The sequence below is a fragment of the Marmota monax genome, unplaced genomic scaffold, assembly GCF_021218885.2.
Source record: "Marmota monax isolate L192 unplaced genomic scaffold, Marmota_monax_Labrador192_F-V1.1 WCK01_AAM20220418_F8-fsc00003, whole genome shotgun sequence".
NCBI classification, from domain to species: domain Eukaryota; kingdom Metazoa; phylum Chordata; class Mammalia; order Rodentia; family Sciuridae; genus Marmota; species Marmota monax.
The window spans coordinates 29494668-29521352 of NW_026694084.1; the positions used below are offsets into that span (position 1 = coordinate 29494668).

General features: G+C 47.6%; 1 protein-coding gene across 13 annotated transcripts in view; it reads right to left on the minus strand.

Moving 5' to 3' along the window:
- The window catches only part of Mtss1 (MTSS I-BAR domain containing 1), a 154788-nt gene that overhangs the window by 24143 nt on the left and 103960 nt on the right, over positions 1-26685 (minus strand). For 9 of the 13 annotated variants that reach the window (XM_058585716.1, XM_046464961.2, XM_046464954.2 and 6 more), the window contains 4 exons: positions 13595-13679; positions 12517-12608; positions 9622-9696; positions 4704-4715 (listed from right to left, as the gene is read on the minus strand). In XM_058585716.1, the coding sequence (XP_058441699.1) occupies positions 4704-4715; positions 9622-9696; positions 12517-12608; positions 13595-13679 (264 nt within the window). The remainder of the gene's footprint in view (positions 1-4703; positions 4716-9621; positions 9697-12516; positions 12609-13594; positions 13680-26685) is intronic. The other 4 variants (XM_058585720.1, XM_058585717.1, XM_046464955.2 and 1 more) reach the window with 1 other exon arrangement.

The following is a 26685-nucleotide window of genomic DNA, read 5'->3' on the forward strand; positions in this document are numbered from 1 at the left end:
TTGCTGAACCCTGAGTTGAGAAGTCCCCTCTCCAGAACTTCCTTGGACCCCCTCTGGTGACAGAAGGAATATCGTAGAGAGACTAAGAAGAATATGATCAGATGCCTTGCTGGGTGTCCCCCTCAGTCTATGACCACTAGTGCAGACCCTCTGTCCAACCACAGGGCTACAGCAGGCCACCCCTACTTCACCAAAGCTAAGCACACAGCAGTGTCTTTGGGTCTTCCTCTGAAGGTTCCTGTGTCACCTGATACTATGGTTAAAAAAACTTGGTATATTTTTGAGGGGTGTTGCTGTGACCCCTGTAATGGGAGGAAAGGCATCACCCTCTCCACACCACTCCACCCTGGTCTGGGAGGCCAGGAGGGTGTGGCTGCCCATAATCCATCCCGCACCCCAGCATCCTGCACCTGAGGAAACGAATGGAAGCGGCAACAGCAGACATCTCCAGCTTCCTGCTACCTGGGTTTTTGTGCCTCACACCCACTCCCTCCTCCTAGGGTGCAGGATCGCCTTTCTTCCCCCACCCACCCCTTCCTCCTCCCAATTCAACTTTCAAGAGCCTGCCTAGGCTAGCTCCTCCCGGAACCAGGTCCCTGTCTCTGTGTTCACCTACTGGCACTTTTTTCATAATGAATGGGACCCCTGATGTTGCATCCTCTGTAGGATGTGAGAATGCTGCTGGCTAATTCAAAAACATAGATTTGGTCTTTGCTCCAGTTCCTCCCACGCCCACCCCACCCCCAGCTTCCTGAATGACAGGAGTGTCATTAGGAGTGACATTAGACATAAATGCCTTTGCCATCTTGGGCCTTGGAGCAGCTGGCAGATCCAACCCAGAACAGGCTCCTCCTCCGTGTTTTGGGGGTGAGCAAAGGCTTCCTTGCTGTGAGACCCAACTGCAGTAGTCAAGAAGAACATTCTTGAAGTGAAGAATGGTACCCGGTGGGACTCGATTAGCCCCGGGAGAAAGGCTTATGGTTGCACCTGAAGGGAGGCAGCAGCCAGCCCCTCCCTCGGTGCCATCTAGTCATGCTCCTCATGTCCGTTCAGTGTCCCCAAACCACACATGTAAGGAATCAGCATTTCAAGCAAGTTGTTCTTTTAACTGTTATTTTGCATATTATTAAAATTAAAGCTGATAAAAGCATTGGACTCCTATTGAGACCCCACCCTGTAGACACCTCTCCCCCTGGCCTCTGAATGTGGCCACAGGGACACCAGGGTGGGGTGAGAAACTCCAAACACTCATTGTGCATGGGAACATTTTGAGCCCAGAGTCACCAGCAAGTCACCAGCAAGGCACTGGTGGCCATCCTTACCAGCATGAGGCTCCACCAGAGACCAGCTGTGCAAAGGTGGAGCCCTCAACTGCCTGGCGGGTTTTACCCAGAAGCCCCACTGCGAGACAGGCTGGTGAACACAGGCCGAGGACTAGGAGCTCCCATGTGAAATGTGAGGGTCCCAAGCAGGCGCTTGCAGGGTTGAATTCAAAGCCTCTACTGACCTACTGTGGTCAGGGACAGCAGGTCTGAAAGGGGGAAATCCTACCACCCCAGCTTCCACTCAGATAGGGAGAACCTGGCTTTCCTCCTGAACCCCCCTCTGCCTCCAGCACTGGGTGTGGCCTCCTCTAAGGACCAAGTGGAAACATCCCCCAGCTCTCTCCACTGGCTCCTCCTGCAGGAGAGGAATCCTAGCAGCATTCCTCTGCAAGAACCACGGAGGGGTGGCTGGAGGGGCCTTGGGCACATCCAGTTTTCACCACTGAGGCAGGGTGACTGACCCACTGGCTGCAGGTTTCAGGGCCACTCGGTGGTGTCGCTGGCTTGGCAGACACAGGAGAAATGCTCACGTGGATACATGCACAGGCTGTGTGGGGTTGAGGACATAAACCACTGCCACCGTAGAAGATTCAACAGTGCCTGGGGATTTCCAGGAAAGATGGATGCTGTGAGGAGAAATGCAGTCTAGTCTGGCATCTGATCGGAAAAGAGGTCCAGGGATAGCACCATCCTGGGGCTGAGGCTGCGTGCGCTTGCAGCCTGAGGTCACCGAGTTCTCCGCTTGCAGTCCACCCTGGCTTGAGGCTGTCCCTGGGTGTCACACAGTGCCTCTCCCAGCACCCCCTGCACCAGGTCTACCCTCCCACTGTTTCTGGGGCTCCTGATTACATGGCCACATCCGGGGTCATCCTGTCCCTCTGTCTGAGCACCTCTCCTGGTTCTCCTCCAACTGAACCTTGTCATCCTCCCCAGGGCCATGATGCCACCTCCAAGCCCACCAGGCCCCTCCTCTCTGCCCACCCACACCTTTTGCTGGTATCTGTCACAGGATGTGAGCACCAGATTAAAGAACTGGTTTGAGGAAGATCAAGTTCCTCCAGGGAATCAGGCAGAGGAAGGAGTTGCAAATTCCTTCCATTGCAGAGGTCCCTGCTCCTGCTTATGCAGGGACCCGGACTTCTGAGGTTTGAGGTAAATAGTTCTAATTAGCTCAAAGCAGAGTTCCAAGTATCTATCTATCTACATATATTGATCAAAATTAATTTTTTTTTTTTTTGCTGTTTTCAATTTTTCGTTTGTTTGGTTTTGGTGGAGCTGTGGACAGAACCTGGGACCTGATACACACGGGGCCAAGTGCTCTACCAAGGAGCTCCAGCCCCTGGCCCAAGAACATTTCAACTATGATGAAACTTGTTAAAATCTAGATTTCTAGGCTCAAAATTGATTTAAAATTTGTTTTAAAAACTTACAACATCTTTGGACTATTCAGCTAACTTAGGTTATTTTTTTTATAAATATATATATATATATATATATATACATATATGTATATGTATATATTTTTTTATGTGGTGCTTAGGATCGAACCCCATGCCTCACACCTGCTAGGCAAGTGCTCTGCCCCTGAGCCACAGCCCAGCCCTATTCTTGGTTTTTCATTCCCAATCACCACTGCTGACATCCAGCACTGTGGCTCTGCCCTCTGAAACTGCCCCAGCAAGAGAGGGGACTAATGGGGCTGCAGAAATGTCTGTGACTAAAATGAGCAGAATCTTTAGAAGTTGAAAAATCAGGTGGCTATGTGGTTTCTTCATTCATTCCAAATCTATCTTTCATCCTTTCAAACAAAAATGTTGTTTACCCCCTGAACTGACTCATGCCAGGCTCTCAGTAAAACGTCTCATAAAACTTAAGAGTCAAGAGACTGTCCTCAAAAGTCCCCACATTGAGCAGGGCCTGGTGGCACACGCCTGTAATCCCAGCAACTCAGGAGGCTGAGGCAGGAGGACTACAAGTTCAAGGCCAGCCTCAGCAACTTAGTGAAGCCCTCAGCAACTTAGTGAAACTCTGTCTCAAAATAAAAAGGGCTGTGGGTGTAGCTCAGTGGTTAAGCACCCCTGGGTTTAATCCCTGATACAAAAAACAAAAGGCCCCATATTGTATGATTCCATGTATATGAAATGTCCAGAAGAAGTGAATACAGAGACAGAAGAAAGTGGGTGAGTGGTTCTGAGGGGTGGGGAGCTGGGTGACAGGGGCTACTGCTGAACAGGCGTGAGGTGTCCTTCTAGGGAAATTAGATAGTGTTGATGTTTGCACAACACTGTGAATATTTAAAGGCCACTGAAACACACAATTTAAAATGGTTAAATTATAAATTTGATGTCATATGAATTTTATAGCAATAAGCAAAAACGTGGCTTGTCTTACCTTCCTTCCAGAGGTTTACTATAACCATTCAAGCAGCTTCATAATCACAATATTGAGAACTGAAAGGTACCGTCCTTTTTAAAGTTGGGGGATGACTAGCCCAACATCACAAAGGGACACAGAGGCAAAACTGGGTCTCCTCGGACAGTGGGACATCCTGACTCCGCTGTCAAAGGAGACTGCATGGATTGGGTTCACCGTGGATGACACAATCCAATTCAAACACCTCTTAGGAGCTGCCAGTAAAATGCTCGGGAAATAGCTGGGCACGCTTAGGCAAGACAGCCACACGGACACCTCACAGACAGACCTTCCTGAGACAGGGACAGCAACGAGACTCCAAAGCAGCTTGCATTTCAGTAGCATGATCACCCACGGAGTGAGGGTCACATTCAGTCAAGAGAATCATTGTAAGTATTGAATTTGAAGATCTGATACCTCTGAAACTTTTCACAAACTCTGCTGAAATAAGAAATACTTCTGGTTTTTTAAAAAGAATTCTTGATTTTCAAAAGAATGCTATGGTCCTGGGTGGACAAAGTCAGGTATCTTGAAGCTTCATCTAATCAAATCTGATTCAGTAATAATTTTGAGGAGTTATTTGGTATAGCTCTTCATATTTTGTTTGTGGGCCACATAACACATAAACAGCCAAGTGCAGACACGTATGCATGTATAAATATATTGGTGTCCTGTGGGAGGGAGGGTGTAAATCACTTGGTATTTCTTTTTTCCATGAGTCTATTACTGAACTAGGCAGATGCAACAGCCTAACACCTTTAATGGCCAAACATCCAAGAAAGAAAATGATTAAGACACACGCACACACACAATTTTCTTCAAGTTATGGGAAATTAAGGAGACACAAGTGATTGTTCTGAGCTGGCAGGAAAATTGAGGCAACTAGCATAGGTCTGATCAACCACGGAAAGCCCACAGCAAGGACCACGCCGTGACCAGCCACCAGAGATTGAGGATGAGACTTACCCAGAGCGTCCACTGGCAGGGGGCGCACGGTGAGAAAGGGCAGGATACACAATTGACACAAAAAGGAAAACAATACAGTCAAACTGGTATTCGGGCAGCAGCTGTCTTACCTTCTGCTCACGTGTGGGCCGCCCCACTTCATGTCGTGTGGTCAAACCTCACCCACCAAGAGGGGCACATCCTACTTCCCCTTTCCTGCCTGGTCAGCTCCCTTCCCTTCTCATCTGAACGCCAGTCTTCCCAGTCAGTAACTGTCACCACTGGGACTAAGGATTTTGTAAAGAGAAATGAAGAATATATACCCAGAAGAGGCCAATTCAGAAGCCTTACAAGAAAACCTTTCAAGTGTAATTTATCATGACTTCAAAAATATCTAGGGACTACTAAGAAATAAAGTTTAAAATGGGACAAAAATTTTAAAAAATTAAAAAACTAAAACTTTAATCTACTGTGTCCCATGTCCCAGAACTGGAATACCTATAAAAACTTAAATACAGTATTAAAAAGAATATAAATATATTACATTATTAATATAATATCATAATATTAATATAATAATATATATAAGCTCTAGATTATGATTTTCAGCCTACTTTAATGCACCTGTGTCAATTTCATTGAAATATTTGCAGAATTGAAAACTTAAAACTTAATGGGTTACGATATAATGGCACATGCTATGCTGGTGTGGAACTCGGAGTCTACTTATTACATTACAGCATTGGCTTTGCAGGCTCTGGTGGAAAATGATGGATTCAGCTCTTTAAAGTTAACATATATTCATTCCAGTTCTCCCTCTCAAAGAAAGTCCCTGATAGATAGACTTTCAGTGTTTATCAATCAAGACAGAAGGATTGACTGTAATTAATTTCACTTTTGCTCTTGTTTGCTATTGTTGCTGGGGATCAAACCAGGGCCTGTGGATGCTAGTCCAGTGCTCTACCACTGAGCTACATCCCCAGCCCAATCTTAAATTTAAATTAATAATTTGGGACTGAGTTAAATGAGAAATAAGGCTACTGACTTCATAAATGGAGGTGGCAAAAGTAGGTAAGCAACTTCAAGTACCTCCCAGTTCTGATCCTCTCTTACCTCCAGGACCCCAAAGGCAATGAGCAGATACAAGAGGGATGGAGTGGCACCACTCAGGGCCTAGGGCTGACTGGGCAGCTCCACACAGTTTCTGCAACTTCCTGTTGCTTTGTCCCCTTACCTATTGACAAGGCTGGCTCTGCCCTGTGCCCCCAACCCTGTCTGTGCACCATAGCAGAATCTCCGGAGGTGGCATGCCACTGTCCCTATCCAGCCCCTACTCCTACCCATGTATACCACTATAAGAGGTCACACAGGCTGGCCTTCAAGAAAGTCAGGCACGTTGCTGCAGCTGGAGCATGCCCCAACTCACTTTCAAGTGATTTGGGGCCAAGTGGTGGCCCATACCTATAATCCCAGAGGCTTGGGAGGCTGAGGCAGGAGGATAGAGTTCAAAGCCAGCCTCAGCAATGGGGAGGTGCTAAGCAACTCAGTAAGATCCTGTCTCTAAATAAAATACTAAATAAGGCTGGGGATGCGGTTCAGTGGTTGAGAGCCCCTGAATTCACTCCCTGGTACCAAAAAATAAATAAAATAAAATGATTTCAGGATAAAACCTAACGAAAGACAAACCATTTAAAAGTTTTTTTAATGGAAATATTTAAATGACTTTGTATTACAAACTACCACCCTCTAAAGTTAACAAAAAGAGTCAAAGAATGTGATAAAAGGTGATTTTTGTAGAGTAAGAAGAGTAAACGAGCTGTTCATAAATATCTCACCCTGTATGATGTGTTTACTAGAGTCGAGGGTGGTGCTGAAACCAGGCTGACGTGCACAAAGGCATGAGAAATTTTCCAAAGGAGAGTCAGAAGAATTTCTAGATCAAAGATCATAGTTTTTGAAAAAGGTATAGTAAAAAATCTAAACAACGGGCTGGGGTTGTGGCTCAGTGGTAGAGCGCTTGCCTAGCATGTGTGAGACACTGGGTTCAATTCTCAGCACCGCCTATCAATAAATAAAAATAAAAGTCCATTGAAAACTAGAAAATAAATATTTTTTAAAGATCAATCAAAACAAAACAAAAACCCTGCTTTATACATTCCTGAGACTATATTAAAAAGAAAATGATTATTTGGCTATAAGTCAGATTCAGTTCTGTTAGGACAAACAAACAAAAAATGTATCCAAAGTCTTCATTCCATCCTAACATGCTAACATTTTATAATCTAAGAGTTCAGGAATCAGGGCTGCTTGTAATCCCAACAGCTCAGGCAGCTGAGGCTGAGGCAGAAGGATTTAAAATTCAAGGCCAGCCTCAGCAATTTAGCAAGGTCCCAAGCAACTTAGTGAGTCCCTGTCTCAAAATAAAAAATAAAAAGGGCTGGGGATGTGGCTCAGTGGTAAAGCACACGGGGGTTCAATATCTAGTACAAAAAAAAAAAAAAAAAAAGATTGCAGGAAACTGGCCCTTGATGGAAATGAACCAGATGATTCAAGAGGTTTTCTAGCACAAAGGAAAACTTCAGCTAACCAACCCCCAAATAATCAAAGCCTTCAGATTTCTTCTGGTCCTTTCAGTTGTGGTGTTTCATTCCAATCATGGGTCACATGCCTGCTAAGAGAACACTCCACAAGAGTGTGGTCAGAACAATACCTCTGGTACATTCTGGAAGGCTACGTCTACTTCCAGACATATGCAAAGATGAGCACCTGGCCCCAAAATGTACTTACACATTTTAGGAAAAAATACATTTATAAAGAAAAGAAATAGCATCTGGGCCTGTAATCCCAGCTACTTGGGAGGCTGAGACAGAAGAATCGCCAAGTTCAAGACCAGCCTGGGCAACAACACAGAGCAAGACTCTGTCTCAAAATAAAATTTTAAATTAAAAATGAATAAATAAAAGATCATCTTCTGATTGTCCCTTGAAGTAACCAGAAAATCATCCAGAACCTTGAAAGCTACAGATATGACTGATTTTGTAGACAGGAGTCCACTATCTGAAAAGGACGTGGTGCCTGAGATGGCCAAAAAGACAGTTGCTCCAGAAGCCCCTGATCACAGGCTGCAGTCCCTCAGCCTCAGGCCCAAGTGCCCCCAGGAAACCTCTCAACTCAAGGCCAATTATTCCCAAGTCCCAGAGCCAGACACATTTCATGTTATGCACGGCCCAGGACCCCGTCTGGCTCCAACGGGCATCTTGTTATCCTCCAGGCAGCCTGAGCCAGGGCTAGGCACGTCTAATTGCCAGAAACTTCCTTTTATGTTGCACTGTGAGCAACCTATCAGGCTTCACCCAGAGGTCCACATTCTGCTAACTGGACAATGCCAGTAATTCTGAGTGGCAGGCAAGGACCCTTTTGCTTTCATGCAGAACTTAGATAAAAGGGTTATTTCTGCAGCCAGAACTTAAGGCCTCTGAAAAGAGAACTCCAGGAAGCTAAGGGAAAATAGCCTCTCTTTCTTACCTCATCCTTTTCACCAAACGCCGAGACCTTTCTAAGCCTACACATCTCTCCTGGCCCTTCTCTCTGAGCCCATTAATCCCTCCTATCTCTAAAGTGCCAAGATGTCAACGAGAAGAACCAGCCCACTCTTCACAGGGACTCAGAGCTGATGAGATTTGGTAGCAATTTTGTTTACCAACATTCACCTTTAGACTCACTAAGGTGTTACTGGCCACAAACCCTATTACTTGTCCAACACGAGCTCCCAGGGGCCCTCATTAGATGGAATGTAAATCTGAGACACTCCAAACCAGAAAAACACATCCCAAAGAAACCGCTGGATCTGAAGGGGACTGGGAATCTGACTGTGGGTGAAAATCCATCTGATTTAATTCTGAAACAGGCTTATGGCTTTTGTAAGAATTGAGAGAGGGAAGGGACTTTTTTTCTTAATGTCAAAGCTTAAATCCTTCGTCTAGACATCACCTCCCCTGACCCAACACCTTCCACCATTCAGTATCCCCAAATGCATTTTCTTTTAAATCCAAATGAGACCTGGTGGTTTAGGAAAGAGAAAATTGGGTTTGGGGGATCACTACCTATAAAGGTTGGTATCACAAATTAATACTATATACCACCCACACAGCAGCGTGAAGGAAGAATACCATTTTATCAGTCAGGATGCAGCAGATTCAAAAACTTGGTATCAAGAAGAATAGTCTGGAAGGAATATCCCCTTCTCCACCTCCTGAGAAAATTCCTACATTCTAGGCCTTTCTAACATGAATGCTTGCAAAGTGGATTTAGCTTGATTTTTCTGCTCTGGGGAGCAAAGGTCATGGATGTGACCCTCCATTGGTTTGAGAGTGATGTTAAACAAGGAGGCAGAGGGAGGGGACCCTGCATCACCTAGTTCCCCTTACTGGTGAGCGACTAAGCTCCTCCCTCATGAACACCCTGGAAAATCCCCCAAGCGGCAGTGACTCCGGCCCCTGCTGCAGCCATCCCCAACACTCTCCCAAGAATTAATAGAGGGTTTCGGAGATTATAGGCTGTGAAAGATGGAGGAGAAAATGACATGATTTCTGTAATAATTACTATAGAACATTTGCATAAAGCTTTCTTTGCATTCTCCCAAGGCTTCCAAGAAATTTGTAGCTTTCATTACAAAGCACAGTAGGCATGGAAGCCGTCAGATTTTGAAGACAAAGGTAGGGGAAGGAACAAGTCAAGTCCGGCTTGGCAGGGGCTTCCAATTCACACGCAGTCTGCACTTAGAGAGCTTTAACTCGGATAGGTCCTACTTTCCCCTATGGGTTCTCCAGGGCCATCAGACATTAAGTCTACGAACAGAACACCTGCTTTGAAGACGGATCCAGCACCTGTTCATGTTTTCTCAAAATGACAACATCAATGACACAATTTTCGGAGTTACCTTTTTTTGCTTTCTTCTGCAGTTTCAGTGTATCTGAGGACTTCTTTTTTATCTCTTGGCGAGCCTTTTTGTATTCTAAGAGAAAAAAAGAATATTCAATAATTTTACTACTTTGCTCCACAGAAAGTATTTTAGGAACAGCCATTGCCTTCCTCACAGGGCACACAAACTCCGACATGCAGTAAACAGCTTTGTGGAAATACACTATGAGGAAAATCCCACGCTGACATTTTACCACAGAGAGGTTATTAACATGAGAAACCATGAAATGGGGCTGGGATGCACCTCGGTGAAGAGCGCCTGCCAGGGTTCAGTCCCCAGGACTGCAAAAGCAAAAGTGACCACCACAAAATGCATGCCGTCTTGCCCTATGGTGCCAGCTTTGAGGACAGACATCATTTGGGTCCATTTTAATTAAAAAAAAAATCACAATTTCTCTGCTCGAGGGTCAGGAAAGATTTTTAATCTTATTTACTTTCCCAAGGCACAAAGCGTACAGAGACACATTTGTGGAAGGAATAAACAAACCATGGCCAGAACAGCTCTCCTAAAGCCCAGCTCGGTCCCTGTCCCTCTTCTCGGTCCTGCCGCCCCCCCGGCCCGGCAGCCTGGGCAGGTTCCTGCTCTGCTCTGATGCTGCGCCGTCTTCCCCACCTCTCTGCAGAGCTTGCTCACTGGGCTGGAGAGGTCACCTCCCCAGCTGCCCCAAGTTCAGGGTGATGAAACTATGTCTGTCCATTAGGATTCCTCTCAAAACAGCACCTCGATGTCTAATTCCTCCACCAAACTCGTGGCTGGCCACCTTCAGCTTCTGCAGCACCCTGCTCTCTCCCTGCCCCATCCTGGACCCTGCCCTCAGTTCTCATCTTCCCCGAGGGAAGCAGTAGTGACTTGGTCTCCTCTGCCCACCCTGAGGCACCAGGTGCAGAGGGAGTGACAGGTGCTGCTACCAGGCATGTCTTCTCAGTGAAATCTGAGCTGAAAATGTGAACAACTGCTCTGCCACCAGCCTGGGGGTTGGCACCTGCCCCCCCACCACTGGTCCAGACACAGGCCAGCTAGCAGGGGTGCAGAGCCTGGCAATGGTCTAAATTCAGTCAGGCCCAGGCTCTGTATCAGCCTCAGGATGTGAATCCCTCAGGGAAAATGGGGAAGCATTTCTCTGTGTCTACCTGGGATGGGGGCGGGGGAGTATTCAGTTAAAATCAAGGGACCTTGGTTGTCCTGGATGAGAGATGAAGCAGAGCTCCAAGAGTCCTGCTGCCTTCTCCCCGCGGGCTCAGCAAAACCGCCCTTACAAAAGCTTTCCACATCCAATTTTGAAGTCTTTGCTATCAAATCAGCTTTGCAGGACTACCAAATGTGCACACTGAATAAAGAGGTAGCCTGGACACAGGTGGGAAGGTCAAATGGAAAACATCAACTTTTTCCTTGTCTTAAAAAAAAAAAACAAAACACCTTTCCGATGTTTGTTTGTTTGTTTCTTTCTTTCTTTTTCTTTTTTTTAATCTAATGGAGGTAAAGAGACACATCCAGGGAACCTAAGAGAAAGCAACCATGCCTTAGTTAATACACGTATTTGAAGGACAGTAAATCCTTCCAAGTTGTCGGTCTCCCTAACTTCAAGTGATGGTATCAAACCCAAGAGCTAGTCCCAGATGGGAAGTGCCACTGGGGGTAGATCTTAAAGAATGAAATTTTTTTTTAATGGTAACTTTTAAGAGAAATATGAGATGCTATTTTCTCTATTAAAGGTGAATCAAAACTTTTAAAAATGTTGGGGTGGAAGGGTCAAGGATTTTATACTAACTTTTTATATGATTGTTAAATATCTGGCTACTGTACCCACACTTAGGAAATCTCAACAACACAAGTCTTCTCCAGTCCCTTCTTTTATCAAAATGATTGGCTAAAGTTCTTTAAAAGACTGGTTTTCAATAACAGTGAAGACAGGAACCACAAGAGCCTATCAGCTGTGATTAATATATTTTATAGGACATACAGATCTATTTATTGTTTTTGTGGTCCCAGCGAGTACAAAGACATGGGACACAGTATGGACACGGCAGCTCTAAGTGCGTCATTGATGAATGTGAGTGAATGTACAACTTCCTGGTGGTTACTGACAGCTCTGAGGATGTGGAAGAAGGTCCATTTCATAGCCCAAAACAAGTGAAATAAACCATCCCCATGGCTGCAAAGAGCCACCAAGAGTGGTCCATCCGTGTTCCCAGAGCACTGGTTGGTCTTCACTAGGGCCCACTTTGCCTTGAACAGGGCTGATCTGTTCCTGTACTAGTAGATTCCATGCCCGTCTTTCTGCAGCCCCACAACATTTAGCACACACAGAACTCAGAATGACCCCAACACGGGATGAGGCCTTATTATCAAACAGTCTTTGGCCTGTGCAAAAGGAACACAAAACACTCGCTTGGAAGAGTAGCAGTGCTACTTCCTCTGCAGATTACACCTTGCTCCTTCTCCTGCTTTCAAGGTCCCCAGTGATTAACTAAACCAGTTAGTGAAGACTTCTCTCTCTAGAGACAGTACAGGGAAGGCCCAGCTCTGAGCAGGTGACCCAAGGTAAGCTTTTATCATTGGAGTCTTGGCTTTCAAAACGTTCTGAAATGCCTTAAGTATAAATGTTTGGCACTGAAGCCTGCCATTATAATTCATTTTAATTCAGCGGATGGCACTGCCACCAAGAGTTCAGGCTATCAGTGGAGTGATACTGCACGCCAGGAAATATCTCACAATGGGATCACTTTGGACTGCTCGTCTCCTGACACAGGAGAAGCAGGGAAAGAGGGGCCCAGCCCTGTCACCAGGCAGCAGCTGGCAACATCCACAGCTCTTCGCGCTGCGCTACGAGGCGTCAGACCTCTCGCCCTGTACCTTTTGCGTGGTCTTTGTCCAGCTGATTGGCCACTTTCTTCCATTCTTCCATCTGTTCTTGAAGTGGATTTATCAGACAATCAATTAAAGCACTTTTATCCAAAGAGAAAAAAAGGAGAAATTAAATAGATACATTCTGTTGTCAAGACTTACATTTGGTTGTCAAAACAAATCTAAATCACAATTCCTTGAAGCAAGCAAAGGCTGCCTAGTGAGCTGACATTCACTCAGAACTCCACAGCTTGGGAACAGCCTGGATGCTTGCTTTCTAATGACTATTGAGAGGCTACATACACGTCAGTGGCTGGACTGACCCCTCTTCTCACTTCCCAGCTGTGTTCCAGCAATCAGATTAACAAGCCAGGTTGCAGAACACGGGCATCTCCCCTCTGACTGCATATCAAGAACCACCCAAAAGCAAAGACACCTGGGTCTCAAGTGGCCCTTTGTAAAAACCTTGAGGGTGGGGACCAAGCATTACTTAGTTTCAAAAGACCTAACAGTTCTGATGTGCATTCAGGATTATAAATCATGATGTACACTAATTGTGCACAGCCTGGAGAAAGAGACCCAAAAAACTGTAGGTCTGTACTGCTGGCTTCTAGATCATCAAGAAGGGAAGATATCTCCAGATGTCCTTCTTTTATTCTCCCAAACAGAACTGTGAGATGCTGCTGAATTGGCTGATCTCCTTGGGGGATCATGTCCATTTTCATTTGAATATTGGTGACTCCAGATCCCTATGCCAGCCCCTACCATTTCTCTAGGACCCTCTGGCTCCTCAACTGACAGGAGAGAAGGTGAGACCCATGCAGCATTCCAGAGATGATCTGAAGGGAAGTGCAGGTCCCTAGGGCAGGGACCTGGCCCATGGCTCTCAGCTGCATCTGGAGTACCTAGACCAGCACCCAACAATGCTTATTCAATGAATGAGCAGGACCAGGGGAAGGCAAGGATGTGGGGCCCTAAATGCTATAGGGAGACCATTCTGCGAAAGGGGTGATACTGTACACATCACTGCCTCCTTCCCCTGAGATCAGCAAGGACATTATGGATTGAGGTAAAACATGCTCCTCACCTGGAAAACTGCCTCAGCTTGGCTTCGATGCTTCTGTGCCTCATGCACATCCTGGTGAGAGCTGAGCCGATCTCCCTGGTACCACCTGAAAAATTAACAGATAAAACTGAGAGACTGCTTACAAGAAGGAATCCCTGAGATCTTTGCAGGAACTTAAAAAAAAGCCCAGATTTTACATCATAGAACCTAAGCCACTGCCCCCCAAATGTCTCATCACAGACATGTGTACGTGTATATAAACCAAATATGTACACATATGTATGCATGGTGACATGCTTGTATAAGGCCAAACTAAGGCTGTGGTTAGTCTGTATGATACTCTGGTATTTCCTATTCTATCTAATGTACATATATTTTTATAAAGCTGATTGTGCTTCAGAAATAAACTTTACAATTCATGAATGGGACCTGTAGTTGAAACAAACACTTCACATATAAGATGATCAAAACAGCATCTGACATTTAGGGGAAAGCTAAAAGTCGATTTTTGTGCCCCCATTTCTGGCCAAATAATCCTCTTAACATTATCAAGAGCAGTTAAGAGCCTCTCCAGTTAATTATTTCAAGATACATGTTCGGAAATGCAAGCCATTCAGAGAACAGCAAGTTAACGCAAAATGAAGCCACAGAACATTTCTGAGTGTTTTGGGCCACTCCAGTGACAAAGGTCTTCAAGCCCAGCCAAATATGGAAGGTAGGGGCCGCATAGTTTGATTTTCCCAAAACTCCTGCCCTACTTTCCCTTGGGGCACACCCTTCCTTTCCCCTTCTTAGGAACAATGCTCAAATCAGCACTTCCCGGGGTATGGGGGGAGCCTCTGTGATCTCAGATGGCAGTCACTCACTGGAAGGAGCAATTACAAATGACAGGAAAACACGGGTGCTTGTGAAACTGGGGGAAAGAGTCAAATAAAGCACTCCCTTTTCAAGATAAGGCCTTCCAGGGAAAGCCTCAGAAATTATATCAGTTTCTACCAAGTCGAGACCATAGAAAAAAGTCCCTCTTTTATAAGTGCACGTGACGTTAGGGGTTTTATTTTGCTCTGCCCTGTCTTCTACAAATGGCAACTTGGTGCTTCAGTTCCACCTGCTTTCCCTTTTATTCTGGAAAACTAACAGGTTTCTACAATCAAATACTACTAATAATAATAGTGACACATATTAAATGCGAATATTTCCATATCTCCTTTTAGCCTGAAAAGAGAAGCTTTCCCAGGGCAATTCTTCCCCTCCTCTACAACAGGGTCTCCCCACCTCAACTACTGAATTTGCCCATGGAGCTGTCCTGGGCACTGTTAGATGGCAGCAGCCTTCCCATCCTGTACTCCCTCAGATTGGTGGCTCTTAGAAATGTCCCTAGATAGTGCCAAGTGTTCCTGGGGGGGAATCATCCCTTGATGAGAATCACTGCTATAAAAGAACCTAAGCAAGAAGTAAATGTCACTCGAGGCTGACTTTTTAAGTGTCTAGAAGTCTTTTAAATGTTGCAGCCCTTCACTTCCTGGCATCCCCACCCAACAGGCTGGGGAGACCATGATCATCTCTGTATCACCATCAACCGCGGTTCACACCTCTCCACCAGAGAGAGCCAGTAGAGGGCGCTGTTCTCACATGCTCTACCCACCTTCTGGGTGAGCTTCAGGTTGTCCAGAGCTTTTATTGCTCGTTCATAAGCAAGAATAAGGACTGCTTTATCCCCAAGGAAATAGCTCTTTTTTCCCAAGGCCTTCATTTGATTAAAAGTTAATAACCTGGCCACAGAAGGAAATTGGCACACTCATTCATTGCTGGTGAGAGTGTAGACTAATACTATCCTGGAGGAAAATTTGGTAGCATCTATCAAGAAAATGCCTTAAAAAATATGCACCCTCTTTGACCCAGCAATTCTAATCGTAGAATTTAACCTGAGGAAATAATTAAGGGTGAGAGAAAATCTTTACCTATGAAAGTAGTCATCGAAACGTTGTTTACAACATCAAAAGACTAGAAACCCAATCCCATTATAGGGATCTGGTTAAATAAACTGCAGAACAGAGGCACACAATGGAATAGCACGCAATCACCTAAAATGTTAGAGAATAATCACTTAAAATGTTAGGTATAAAAAGGTTTGCCAGTATTTAGGACTTCCTGGTACTGATCTTAGAACCTGGAAACTCATTTAATCCTTGCTAGATGCCTAGTTGTGCTGGTATTGTTGTTATACCCATTTTACAGGCCGGAAAAGCGCTTCAAACAACTTGTCCTAGGTCATATGGCAGTAAATGAGATTCCACCAGACTGAATCTCCATAACTGGTGCATTTATCCATTCAGCTTAATACAGAAAAAGAAGATAGGAAGGGCACAGTGGAGAACAAACACCACACCAAACCTACCCCTCTACACACTATTATGGACATTAGGGCTTGCTATAGCCAGCTCTCAGCCAGTCCTTTGGTTCTTGAACCCAGAACTAACTTGTGGGACCCCAAGGACTGAGCTCCATCTTGGTTAAGCTGCTTTGGAGAATGCTGGAAGTTAATAATCTATGCCCTTTTTTACCCTCAAGAGAGAATTAGAAGGTTGGAAAACATCACCTCAAAGCCCAGGTCCCCCACTCCATTCCTCTGCCCCATTACTTCAGTTACCTTCCCAGATATTTTCATAGACTTATTTCATCCCCCAGACAGCCCACGGCTTCCCAGAAGCAGCTGGGCTACGGGGTGTAACAAGTCGTTTCTGAACACAATGTGCATGTGCCCTGCCCCTGGGCCTCTGCAGAACAGGAAACCCTACAAAGGACAGGAAATGAAGAACTGCAGGGAAAACATCCCAACAGCAGTGTCTCCGTCCAACTGGCATGAGGGCTGGGGCAGAGGACGACCCCTGTGCACCCAGGATCAGAGCTGGACTCTGCTGATCTCAGCAACACAGGATACCCTAAAAATAGGTCTCAGTGTGCAGTGCTTAACAATAGCCCTGCTCTCCCGGCCCTCCCTAGAACTTAAAAAAACACCAATCAGCAGGTTTGAATGGGAGGAAACCAGCCACAGCTACAAAGACAGGGAAAGCATCTGGAAGAGGCTGGACTTGATCGTGAGAATATTTATGGAACCAGATCACTGGCTGAGGCGCTCAGCCACTTGTGAGGGAGGACAAGATCTTTATGGTTCTGAATTCCCAGTACCCAGCGCTGAGATATGAATGAACTGATATTCGCCATTTTAGAGCAAATCACCAGGCTGGGCCTACCTGGAGGCCGGACCAGAGACTGGTTTGTCTTTTGTTTATTCCCTACATATGTGTCTACCTTCTACACTATATACACCATAAAAGGTTCTAAATAAATAGGAGATGCTTGATCTTAGAAATGGTCTATATAGATTCAAGGTCAACCTCCACAAAAGATGGTATTTTAGTTGGTGCAATAAAGTAGCACAAACTTAGTGGCTAAAAGCAACACAGATTTATTATCCTACAGTTCTAAAAGTCAGAAGTCCAATACGGGTCTTAACCGACTTAGATCAAGGTACGGACAGAACTGTGTTCCTTCTGGGTCTGCAGGGAGATCCTTGCCCTTATGAGCTTCCAGAGGCTTCCTCCATTCCTTGGCTCACGGCCCCTTCCTCCATTTTCAGTCCAGAGGTGTGGTATCTTCTCTCTTTTCTACCTCTTCTCTGACCCTCCTTTGGTCCTTACCTGTCCTCTAACTTATTCCTGGGCCACCTCCGCATGAGAAGTCTTGTCATTATACTGGACCCACCGGGAAGATACGGGATCATGTCCCTGTCTCAAAGTCCTTAACTGAATCACCTCTGCAGAGTCCCTTTGCAGATGCGACTTATAAGAGAGTGTGTTCCCAGGTCCTGGGGATTAGGACCCGAGGGTTGTTGGGGTGCACTGTTCTGCCTGCTCAGCAGGAATAAGAGCTGTGAATCTGGAGCCTGTGGGGAGGCCTGGGTCTCCAGCAGCCGTCCATCCAGAGGATGCCAATTCCACCCTGTTGGGAGAGAGGGCAGCTGGAGGGGCTGCTGGGGAAAGTCCCCAGATCTGGTGAGAAACACATCAAAGAGACCCACAGGATGTGAGCCAGGAAGCAGGCTGCCTGCCCCTGCAGCACACCAGCTTTACGACCTTAGCATGAGGCTGGACAAAGAGAACCCGAGTCCCGGGAAAGCTCTCCTGGAACCTGCCTTCCCCCTGAGCCTGAGTACCCTATTTTGCAAGAACACACATTTCCTTATTTTTAAGGTCATTTTGATTTGGTTCTGTTTCTTGCCAGCAGAAAGGAGAAGAGGGGAGGGAGCAACATCCTCCCTGCTTCCTCCCTGAAACAAACATCTGTTGCTAGAGAAGTGCCCATCAGCGATCCAATGCAGCTGCTTAGGGACGCACGCATACGTTACGGACAACACCTTAATATTTTTTTAATGTGGTACCTGTCAGAACTTTCTTCCATAATAAACAGAAGTAATGAAGTAGCATAAAACCAGACAATGATCTAAATGGGACGATCGGTAGATTGGTAGAAATCAGAAAGTAAAAATGTCCTAGGACAGGACTATGGAAGTATGAATGCTGAGGCCCAACCCTATGCACCATGCACAGGAAGATTCTTACAAGTCCCCCAGGTGCTTACTGAATGTTACATTAGCTTCCTAGAGCTGTGTAACAAAGAGCCCCAGACACTGGGAACAATCACAATGCATTCCTCACAGTTCTGGAGGCTCCAAGTCTGAAATCGAGGTGTCACCTGGACCTCACTCCACCTCAAGCCTGGAGGGGAGACTCCTTCCTGCTTCCCATGGCTTTAGGCTCAACCACTCTCATATCTGCCTTGTGATCACACCACCTCCTCTGTGTGCTGAGTCCCCACAGGACATACATGCTCTGTGTATGTGTCTTTAAATTTCCTTCCTCTTATAAAGACTCCAGTGTCCCTGCCTGAAGACCCAACTGCATGGCCCCATCCTACCTGAGTACATCTGCAAAGACCTCTGGTCCAAACAGTCACCTTCGCGGGTTCCAGGGATTAGGACTTCCACATGTCTTTTGCGGATACACAAGGCAGCTCATGACGATTATCTACCAAGTGGCCAGGACTAAGTGACTTCAAAGGTAATGAAGACAAGGACTTCGTCCTGGAGGGGCTCACAGACTGGATGGGGGGATATGTATAAAATGACACAGAGAGCTGGGTACGTGGCACACACCTGGGACCTCCGCAACTCAGGAAGCTGAGACAGAAGAATCGCTAGATGGAAGCCAGCCCGGGCAAGGCCCTGTCTCCAAATAAAAAATAAATAAGGGCTAGAGCTCAGAGCTGGGGTGCCCCTAGGTTCAATCCCTGGAAATACCAAAAAAAAAAAAAAAAAACAACAACCAGTGCAGGGAGGAGCCCCGTCTTCACATCAACCCATTTAACAAGGAAAAAGGCTGACGCCCGGCAAAGGGCCCCAGAACTGGTTCGCAGCAAAGCCAGGTCCAGACCTGCTTGACTGACACCAAAATATCCTTTCCCACTATGACAAGCTGGGGACATTCCTGACTGAGGACAAAGAAGCACGTTAAGGTCGCAAACAGAATCCAAATTGTTTCTGTGCGTATTTTTGGAGGGCGGGAAGGAAATAGGGAGAGCAAAGGCCACAGTCACTGTTCCTTCCTCCCAGTTTCCATGTGGCTGAACCTTCTGTTCGACTTGTCCGTCAAGTGGCACTGTCCTGCCCCTCCACGGGGCATCTTGTGCAGTGGCTGCCATCCCTCTGCACAGCAGGACACCAGTGGGCGGCAGTCTGGCCTCCAGCGTGGGCAGGGCAATGAGACCCAGAACGTGTTCTGTGGGGCGGGCTGCTGCCGCTGCAGAGGAGAGCAGACGGAGAAGCAAGACGTGGAACCCCTTTGGTGGAAGTTCAGGGGCACAATAAGTCACTGTGAGTCGCAGCTGTCCCTCGGAGGGCTGATATTGTTGGAAGGCTAATTAGGATCAGCGAGAACCTCGGGTAGACGCTCATTTTGCAGACAGGGCAGGGCCTCTCGACCTCAGCTCTGCTGACATTTGGACCAGATCTTTCTTTGTTGTTGAGAAGGATCACTTCTGTGTCCTGGGAGCCACAGGCTGTTCTACAGCATCTTGGAAAACCCCATCCTTATCCATTGTGACAACCAGAAGCGTCTCTACACTTCCTAATGTCCCCTGGGTGCTCCTGCTAGGAAGCACTGGAACATGTCCTCTTTCCACACGGAGGAGTCGCTGATAGAGCTGGACCTGGGAAGCCAGGAGCGCTGTCCCCAGCTGTCACAGCAGCCTCCCCGCAAATGCTCATCACAGAAGCCACCAAGCCATTAGGCTCCCTGCCTCCCCCAGCCTCGTGAGCACAGAGGTAACAGGCATGGCGGGTTCCCGTAATGAAGAAAATATCCCACTTGCCATTAAAGGAACATTAATTTAAAGACACAAGACTCACGTTCCCCACAGTCAACAGGCCCTCCCTCCCTCCACAGCCTTGGGGACACATTAATTGAACTAGAGGCAGCTTATGTTCAAGTCCAAAATAAAGAAAATAACCAAGTAACCACAGGAGGGAGCCCAAGAGCCCACACCAGGTGGCATCTGAAGGGCAGAGACCCTGTGGAGCTGGGAAGAGCTCCTTCCTGGGTGGGAGGAGAAGGGAGGAGAAGGGGACGGGGTAAGAAGGCCCTCCAACCACCATCAGCCAACAATGAGCAGCCAGCCCAAGACTTCTCTGAAGATCTGTGACCTCTGACACAAATCAGGAGCCCGGCACACCTACCCTGAGAGCTCTCGCCTCCTCTGCCCCTCACTGGGTACAGATGGGTACCTGTGCTAAACACAGGGGCGTACCTCATGGCACAGGTGACACTGCTGGCTTTGTTCAAAGGATCCAAGAGAGTAAACGTAGGGTTCCTGGATACATAACTAACACACACTCCAAATGTACCAAGTATGGGGGTAGGTGCCCCAGGGACACCAGGAATCTCTTCCAAAACTCATCTGTTTCACCCACACCACTTACTTGTCGGGGTCAGTCACCCCTTATCTCCCATCGACCCCCAGGAGTCTGAGGGGTCTCTTGGAAGCTGTATCCCCATCTCTCTCCCCTCCTTGCCACATGCTTGAGTGACATGCAGAGCCTAAGTGGCCTACAAGCCACAGAGTTCTGTTAGCAGTGGTGTTCCCACTATGGCTAATCCTGAATCTTGGCACACTCCTTGGCACTAGCAGGAGAATAAGCAGCTCAACCAAAAGGGTTTGCCCTACTGTCCCTTGTCATCTGTGTTGCATAAATCACACCCGAAATGCATCAACGATGATCTCCAGTTTGGGCTTCTTGTAAAGCCATCTGAGCATCCTAGATTTTGACCTCTTTAATCCACAATCTTTTTTCTTTTCTTTTTTTTTTTTCCCCTGTAGTGTCAGGATCAAACCCAGTGTCTCAGGCTCGGCAAATGCTCTACCACTGCGCTACACCCAGCCCCTTCATCCCAGGCTTTTACCAGGGCCTCACCCAGGCAACTTTTTGATAAAAGTAACTTTCTAAACATTCCACTTCTTTTATAGAAACAACACATCCTGATTTTTCACTCATAGACACTTAGTACCTGACAACTAAATCTCTTAATGATAGTCATACAACTGGCACATACAGATTTGGGAGCACAGGCAGCTGCCACGTGGTTAAGCCTCAGCCCAAGTGGGACAAGTATTGACATGCCAGAGGAGCCGCCATCAGAGAGCTGAAGACAGGAGGGGAATATTTTACAGAGAAAATAAGGGGCACTGGCCATCTCAGTGGGTCCATTAAGCAGACCTCTGATGCAGCAATTGTCAGCCAAGCCTTCCAGGAAGGTGAGGCAGTGGCCTCGAGAGCTGGCTTGGCAGCAGCCTGCATCCCTGATGAGGCACCAGCCACCCCACAATCACCCTCTCTCCTCCCGAATCTAATTCTGCTCCTCTCTGAGGAGCTGGCAAATCAGGACTCAGAAGGTGACTTAAAAGTCAAAGGCCATTTCCATGAAAGCCAGAATTGTCCCTTCTTCCCAACATCTCAGCAGACCACCGCGGCCGGGCAGGATCAGTCCAGCTCCTGCCTGGGAAGGTTCCCTTCGTACTCACTGACAGTCACGCATCAGCCAAGCAGACGCTTCCCAGGGCTCGGCCTGGGGTATGGAAAGGGTCATGGTCACCACTCTAGAGAGGTCCTATGCCCTGCACCTACCCCACAGCAGGCAGGCAGCTGCCCTGGCCCCAGACCCTGCCTTGGCTGCTCATTCTCACGCTGCGGAGCTGCAGGCAGCTGCCCCCCGCCAGCATCCTTCCAGCCAAGCACAACAGGAAAGTCCCACTGAATCCAGCGCTCCAGACCAGCTCCAGACCATCATGGGACGGGCCTCAGGGCCATTTCTGCCACCACCTGGCAGGCTGTAATATTTTGGTTTCAGGATACCAGGAAACGGTCTCTTTCTCTCCTTCCTCTCGAGCCCATACTCACAGAGCCCTGAAGTCTTGAGACGCCAGGTGTCTTTTCACCTTGACAGTGGGCTGGAGGGCTGCCCGGGTGCTGTGTCACAAAAGGTGCTCGGCGTGTATCAGCTGCCGCTCTGGCTAGGCTGAGCGGGGCATGGCAGGGCACACCATCTGCTGCCCTGGGGGACACCTGGAGGCCGGCAATTGTCTCGGAGCGACAGCTCTGCATGCACACACGTGTGGACAGTGAGCTCGGGCTTGACCTGGAGCTGGGGCCTCCTCCCACAGTGCCTCCCCATCTGTCTCAGGATCCTTTTGTTTTACAGTTAGGTGACCGTACACAGTCTCTGGAAAGGAGTGGAAAAGGGCTGCAAAATGTCACCTGAACCTGAACCTGAGCCTGACTTCTGTAGAAAGAGGGGACAAGGGTCTCATGCCTGGAAAAGTTCAACTGCGGCCCTCGAGCCAACCAAAACCACACTTCAAAGATCTAGTTGGAACTGGGCGCGGTGGTGCACACCTGTAATCCCAGAGACTCAGGAGGCTGAGGCAGAAGAATCCCAAGTTCAAGGCCAGCCTGGGCAATTTAGGGCAAAACGAAATAAGAAAAGGAAGGCTGGGGAGGGTGCTCGGTGGGTTCAATCCCTAGTGCTGAAGGAAAAAATTAAAAGATTTAGTCAAAGTGGCAAAATCCAAAGCATCACTAGGTGGACAAGCGCAGTCAGACCAACAAAGCATCACATCAGTAAAGAACGCTTGGCTGCCCTGGGCCAGGGGCCTGCCAGACCTCAGCAAGGGGTGGACACACCTTCTTGGGGGGGTTCTATAAGTGGGTTCCCCAGGCAACTTCCAAGCTGAGACAGATGGTTCCTCTTCCTGGCAACCAAGATACTGGAGTAGTGCAAGAGGTGGTTTCCATACCTACACTTGAGCAATGTTTAGGAAATACCTTAATCTAATAACTATGCTATGAAGCAAGGAGACAGACCCTGTCCTCAGAGCAAACTAAAAAGTCCTCATGTGCAGTGACTTGGGAGGCTGAGACAGGAGGACTGTGAACTCAAGGCCAGCCTCAGCAATTCAGCAGCACCCTGTCTCTAAATACAAAATACAAAAAAAAAAAAAAACGGGCTGGGGATGTGGCTTAGTTAACCAAGTGCCCCCAGGTTCAATCCCTAGTTAAAAAAAAAGAAAATTAAAAAAAAAATTTTAAAGTCTCATGTAAATTTTTCTTTAAGACCTTGAATGGAAAGTGCCTCAGAAAATCCATGGAGCGACAGACCAGCAGCTGCTCCTTACGCTCGCCTGGGCAGGCGGCTCCCATCCTCCTGCTCCCTCTTGCTTCTCGGTTCCCAGAACCTCCTCTCTGCTCCTCCGCCACGTGTTTGTGAGGCAGCTGGTTCCCACTCGGGGGCTGTCATTTTTATTAAAGGTCAAAGCAGGCATTCGGGATATTAAGAGCATCAAATTAACAAAGTATGTTTCTTCTACTTCATCAGCATTTTATTTTTCCTTCTGGGCTCAGAGAGACGGACAGTGGGAGGGTGCGGTGCCATCTGATGCCGTGGGTTTGCTTAGCTCCAGGGAGGGGAAGGAGAGCAGCGAAGAGCCAGCTCCAGTCAGGCAGGCCTTCACCTTCGACCATGCCCCTCTCCTCCCTAACCAGACAGCGGTCACACCTAGGCCACCCAGCAGCACCTGATGCCTACGTTAGGCCTGGCGATGGCTCCAAACAAGCCAGACTCCCTGTGCACAGAGGTCACCTGTATGGAACACACACTCTGATGTCAAGGAAACCAAGAGGAGGAGGAGAAGGAGAAGTACATCAAACCAAGCCAATAGGTTCCTTAGGACAGATTTTCAAAAATGAACCCCCACAAAGGAAGCACGATTTCGCTGAGACCACAGTGGCAGTCTTCAAGGAAGGGGAAAATGTGGAGTTTCCTGTTCAGAAACCTGTTCTTTCCAGCTCCGTGCACAGCTGGGTGGTGACCACAGGCGGTGCACTGAGCACTCAGCAAATGCTGGGTGGGGTCGACGTCACACCCAGGCTGGAAGATCCTACAAGCTGTTATCAGATGACAATCTTTCAGCGATCTCCCACTTCTCAGTCTCTCTCACTTCACGACTTTTCATAAAGCAGAGGAAACAAAACCACACACAATCCTACCACCATCTGGCGGCTCCAGCCCACCAAGCATGAGATGCTGGCGTGCATGGGACTGGCAGCCGCAAAGACCAATATTCCTCTTCCTTTGTTGCTGTTTAAAAGCAAAGCGAGAATGAGAACACAAAAACAGGGACACGCTCACACGACGGGCACCACAGCAGGAGCAGACACATTCCGCCCTCCTCCCGATGGAATGTGCTGGACTGCAAACCCTGCAGGGGTGTCACCCGGGAAATGCCGCTGGCTCCCGACATCTGACATCTGCCATGGTGAACCCCCACCACCACAGTCTGCCTCTGCCACCAGGGCATAGAAAGGGGCTCCCGGCGGAGCCAAGCTTGAGTGACTGGAGGATGCCAGCTCATGCCAGCAAAGCAGATGTGGCCTGATGCACAAACCACATGTGTCTTCCTGGACCACGGGACAGAACTGCCGGGTAGGGATGCTCGCAGGATCATCTCCCCACAGCCTGCATGCCACGTCAGATAATTTAGAAATGGTGTGGTGGAGTGAGAGCCTGCCACATGCATCTCACTACAGGGGTGACCCTAGGCTGACACTCCACAGAGGGAGACCCTCATCCTGTCTCTCTAACTGAGCTTGGGTCTTGTGTTTTCTGTGACCACCTCAAAGTCATCAATCTTTGTGTGTGTGTGTGTGTGTGTGTATTTGTGTGTGTGTGATGCTGGGGATTGAACCTAGGGCCTTGTGTATGCAAACAACTGAGCTATTCCCTAGCCCTCCAATATTCTTTTTTTTATTTTATTGCCGCAGTCTGGCTGGGCACACAATCAGGAGCCACCACACAGCTTGTAGATTCAAACAGCAATTCTTTATTCCCGAACTCACACCAGCCGTCTACAATCACGTTCTGGGGAAATCCACGTTCTCTGCCCAAAATCCACCTCCACTGGGCTTCTGTCTCCCAAAAGATACTGTCTGAATCCCGTGAGAACTCAAGGGGAACTCAGGCAGCAGGATACGCCCTATTCTCAGCAGGAATAATCTTAAACCTGGATCGCCCTAAACCCGATTATCCTAAACCGGGAACACCCTAAACTCAGATCCGCCTTGGTCCTTGAGCAAGGTCACCTACATGCAATGTCACTGCAAAATGTCCTATTTCCACGAGGAGTCCTTCCACTAAGCAACATGAGGTACGCTGGCAAGGAAATTGTCATACCTACTTGGCTAATGGCTCCCAGCATTTTATTTTTGTGGAGTAGTGGTGGTGGTACTGGGAATTGAACCCAGGAGTGCTCTACCCTCATGCTGCATCCAGTCCTAATTTTCTTATTTTATTTTAAGCCAGATTCTCACCAAGTTGCCCAGGCTGGCCTTGAACTTGTGATCCTTCTGCCTCAGCTTCCCAAGTAGCTGGGTTTCCAGGTATACACCACCATGCTAGGCTGAAACCTCTAATGTCTAGAATCAGATCATGCTCATGTCACTGGCCTGAGGACTACTTGTTCCTTTAAGTGGCATCTGTACATCCCTGAACTATGTGGACTTCACCCCATCTCAGGAAACAATCTTACTGCTTTCCATATTATAGGGACAGCTACCTTTGCTGAGTACTGGTAATATAACAGGCAGGAATGTTGTATTTGTTTGTTTAAAAACTTCATGATACTCCTCCAATAGATACCATCATAAGATAGGTATGAGGAGCCTCAGAGAGGTTAGGTGACTTGCCCGAGGTCCCAGAGAATTCAGGATTGGCATCTAGGACTGAGTCCATAGTTAAAACTTTTAACCACTCCATTCTTGGGGACATCTTGCCAACATGTACCACTGACAGAGATGCTGGCAGGCAGGGAAGTCGTATAACTGAGGGAGAATAAGAATCCTTCCGCCTGAACATCTGTTTTAACCAGCCAGATTCAAACCATAGCATGGTAGTGACCTTGCTGGACCATGTCCAGGTGGCTGGTCTGTTCAAGGCTTGGGCCCAGAGTGGGCATGTGCTGTCAGGCCTCAGCATGAGTCACCCCTGCTGCTTCCTGTAGCAGAGGAAGCAGGTTGACTCAGGCAGAGGACCCTTTCCTATTTGCTAGGAGAATGGATTTCCTAAATCACCCCCTCAGCAACTGACCCCCCCCCCGCCCCCCGCAGCCCATCCCAGGAGGGGACACCTGCAGCACAGCCTCCTGGGGATGCTGCCTTCCAAGCTAAACCCAGGATCCCTTCATTTTCTTCTTCTTCTGCCCTTTTTTTTATTTTTTTTTTTTGGTACTGGGCATGGGACCCAGAGGGGCTTTACCACTGAGCCATATCCCCACCACAGCTTCATTTTTTAAATTTAGATACAGGATCTTGCTAAGTTGCTTAGGGCCTCACTGAGTTGCAGAGGCTGGCTTTGAACTTACAACCTCCTGCCACAGCCTCCAGAGCTTCTAGGATTATAGATGCGCACCACCACACCCTGCTAGATCCCTTTAAGTTCTGAAAACAT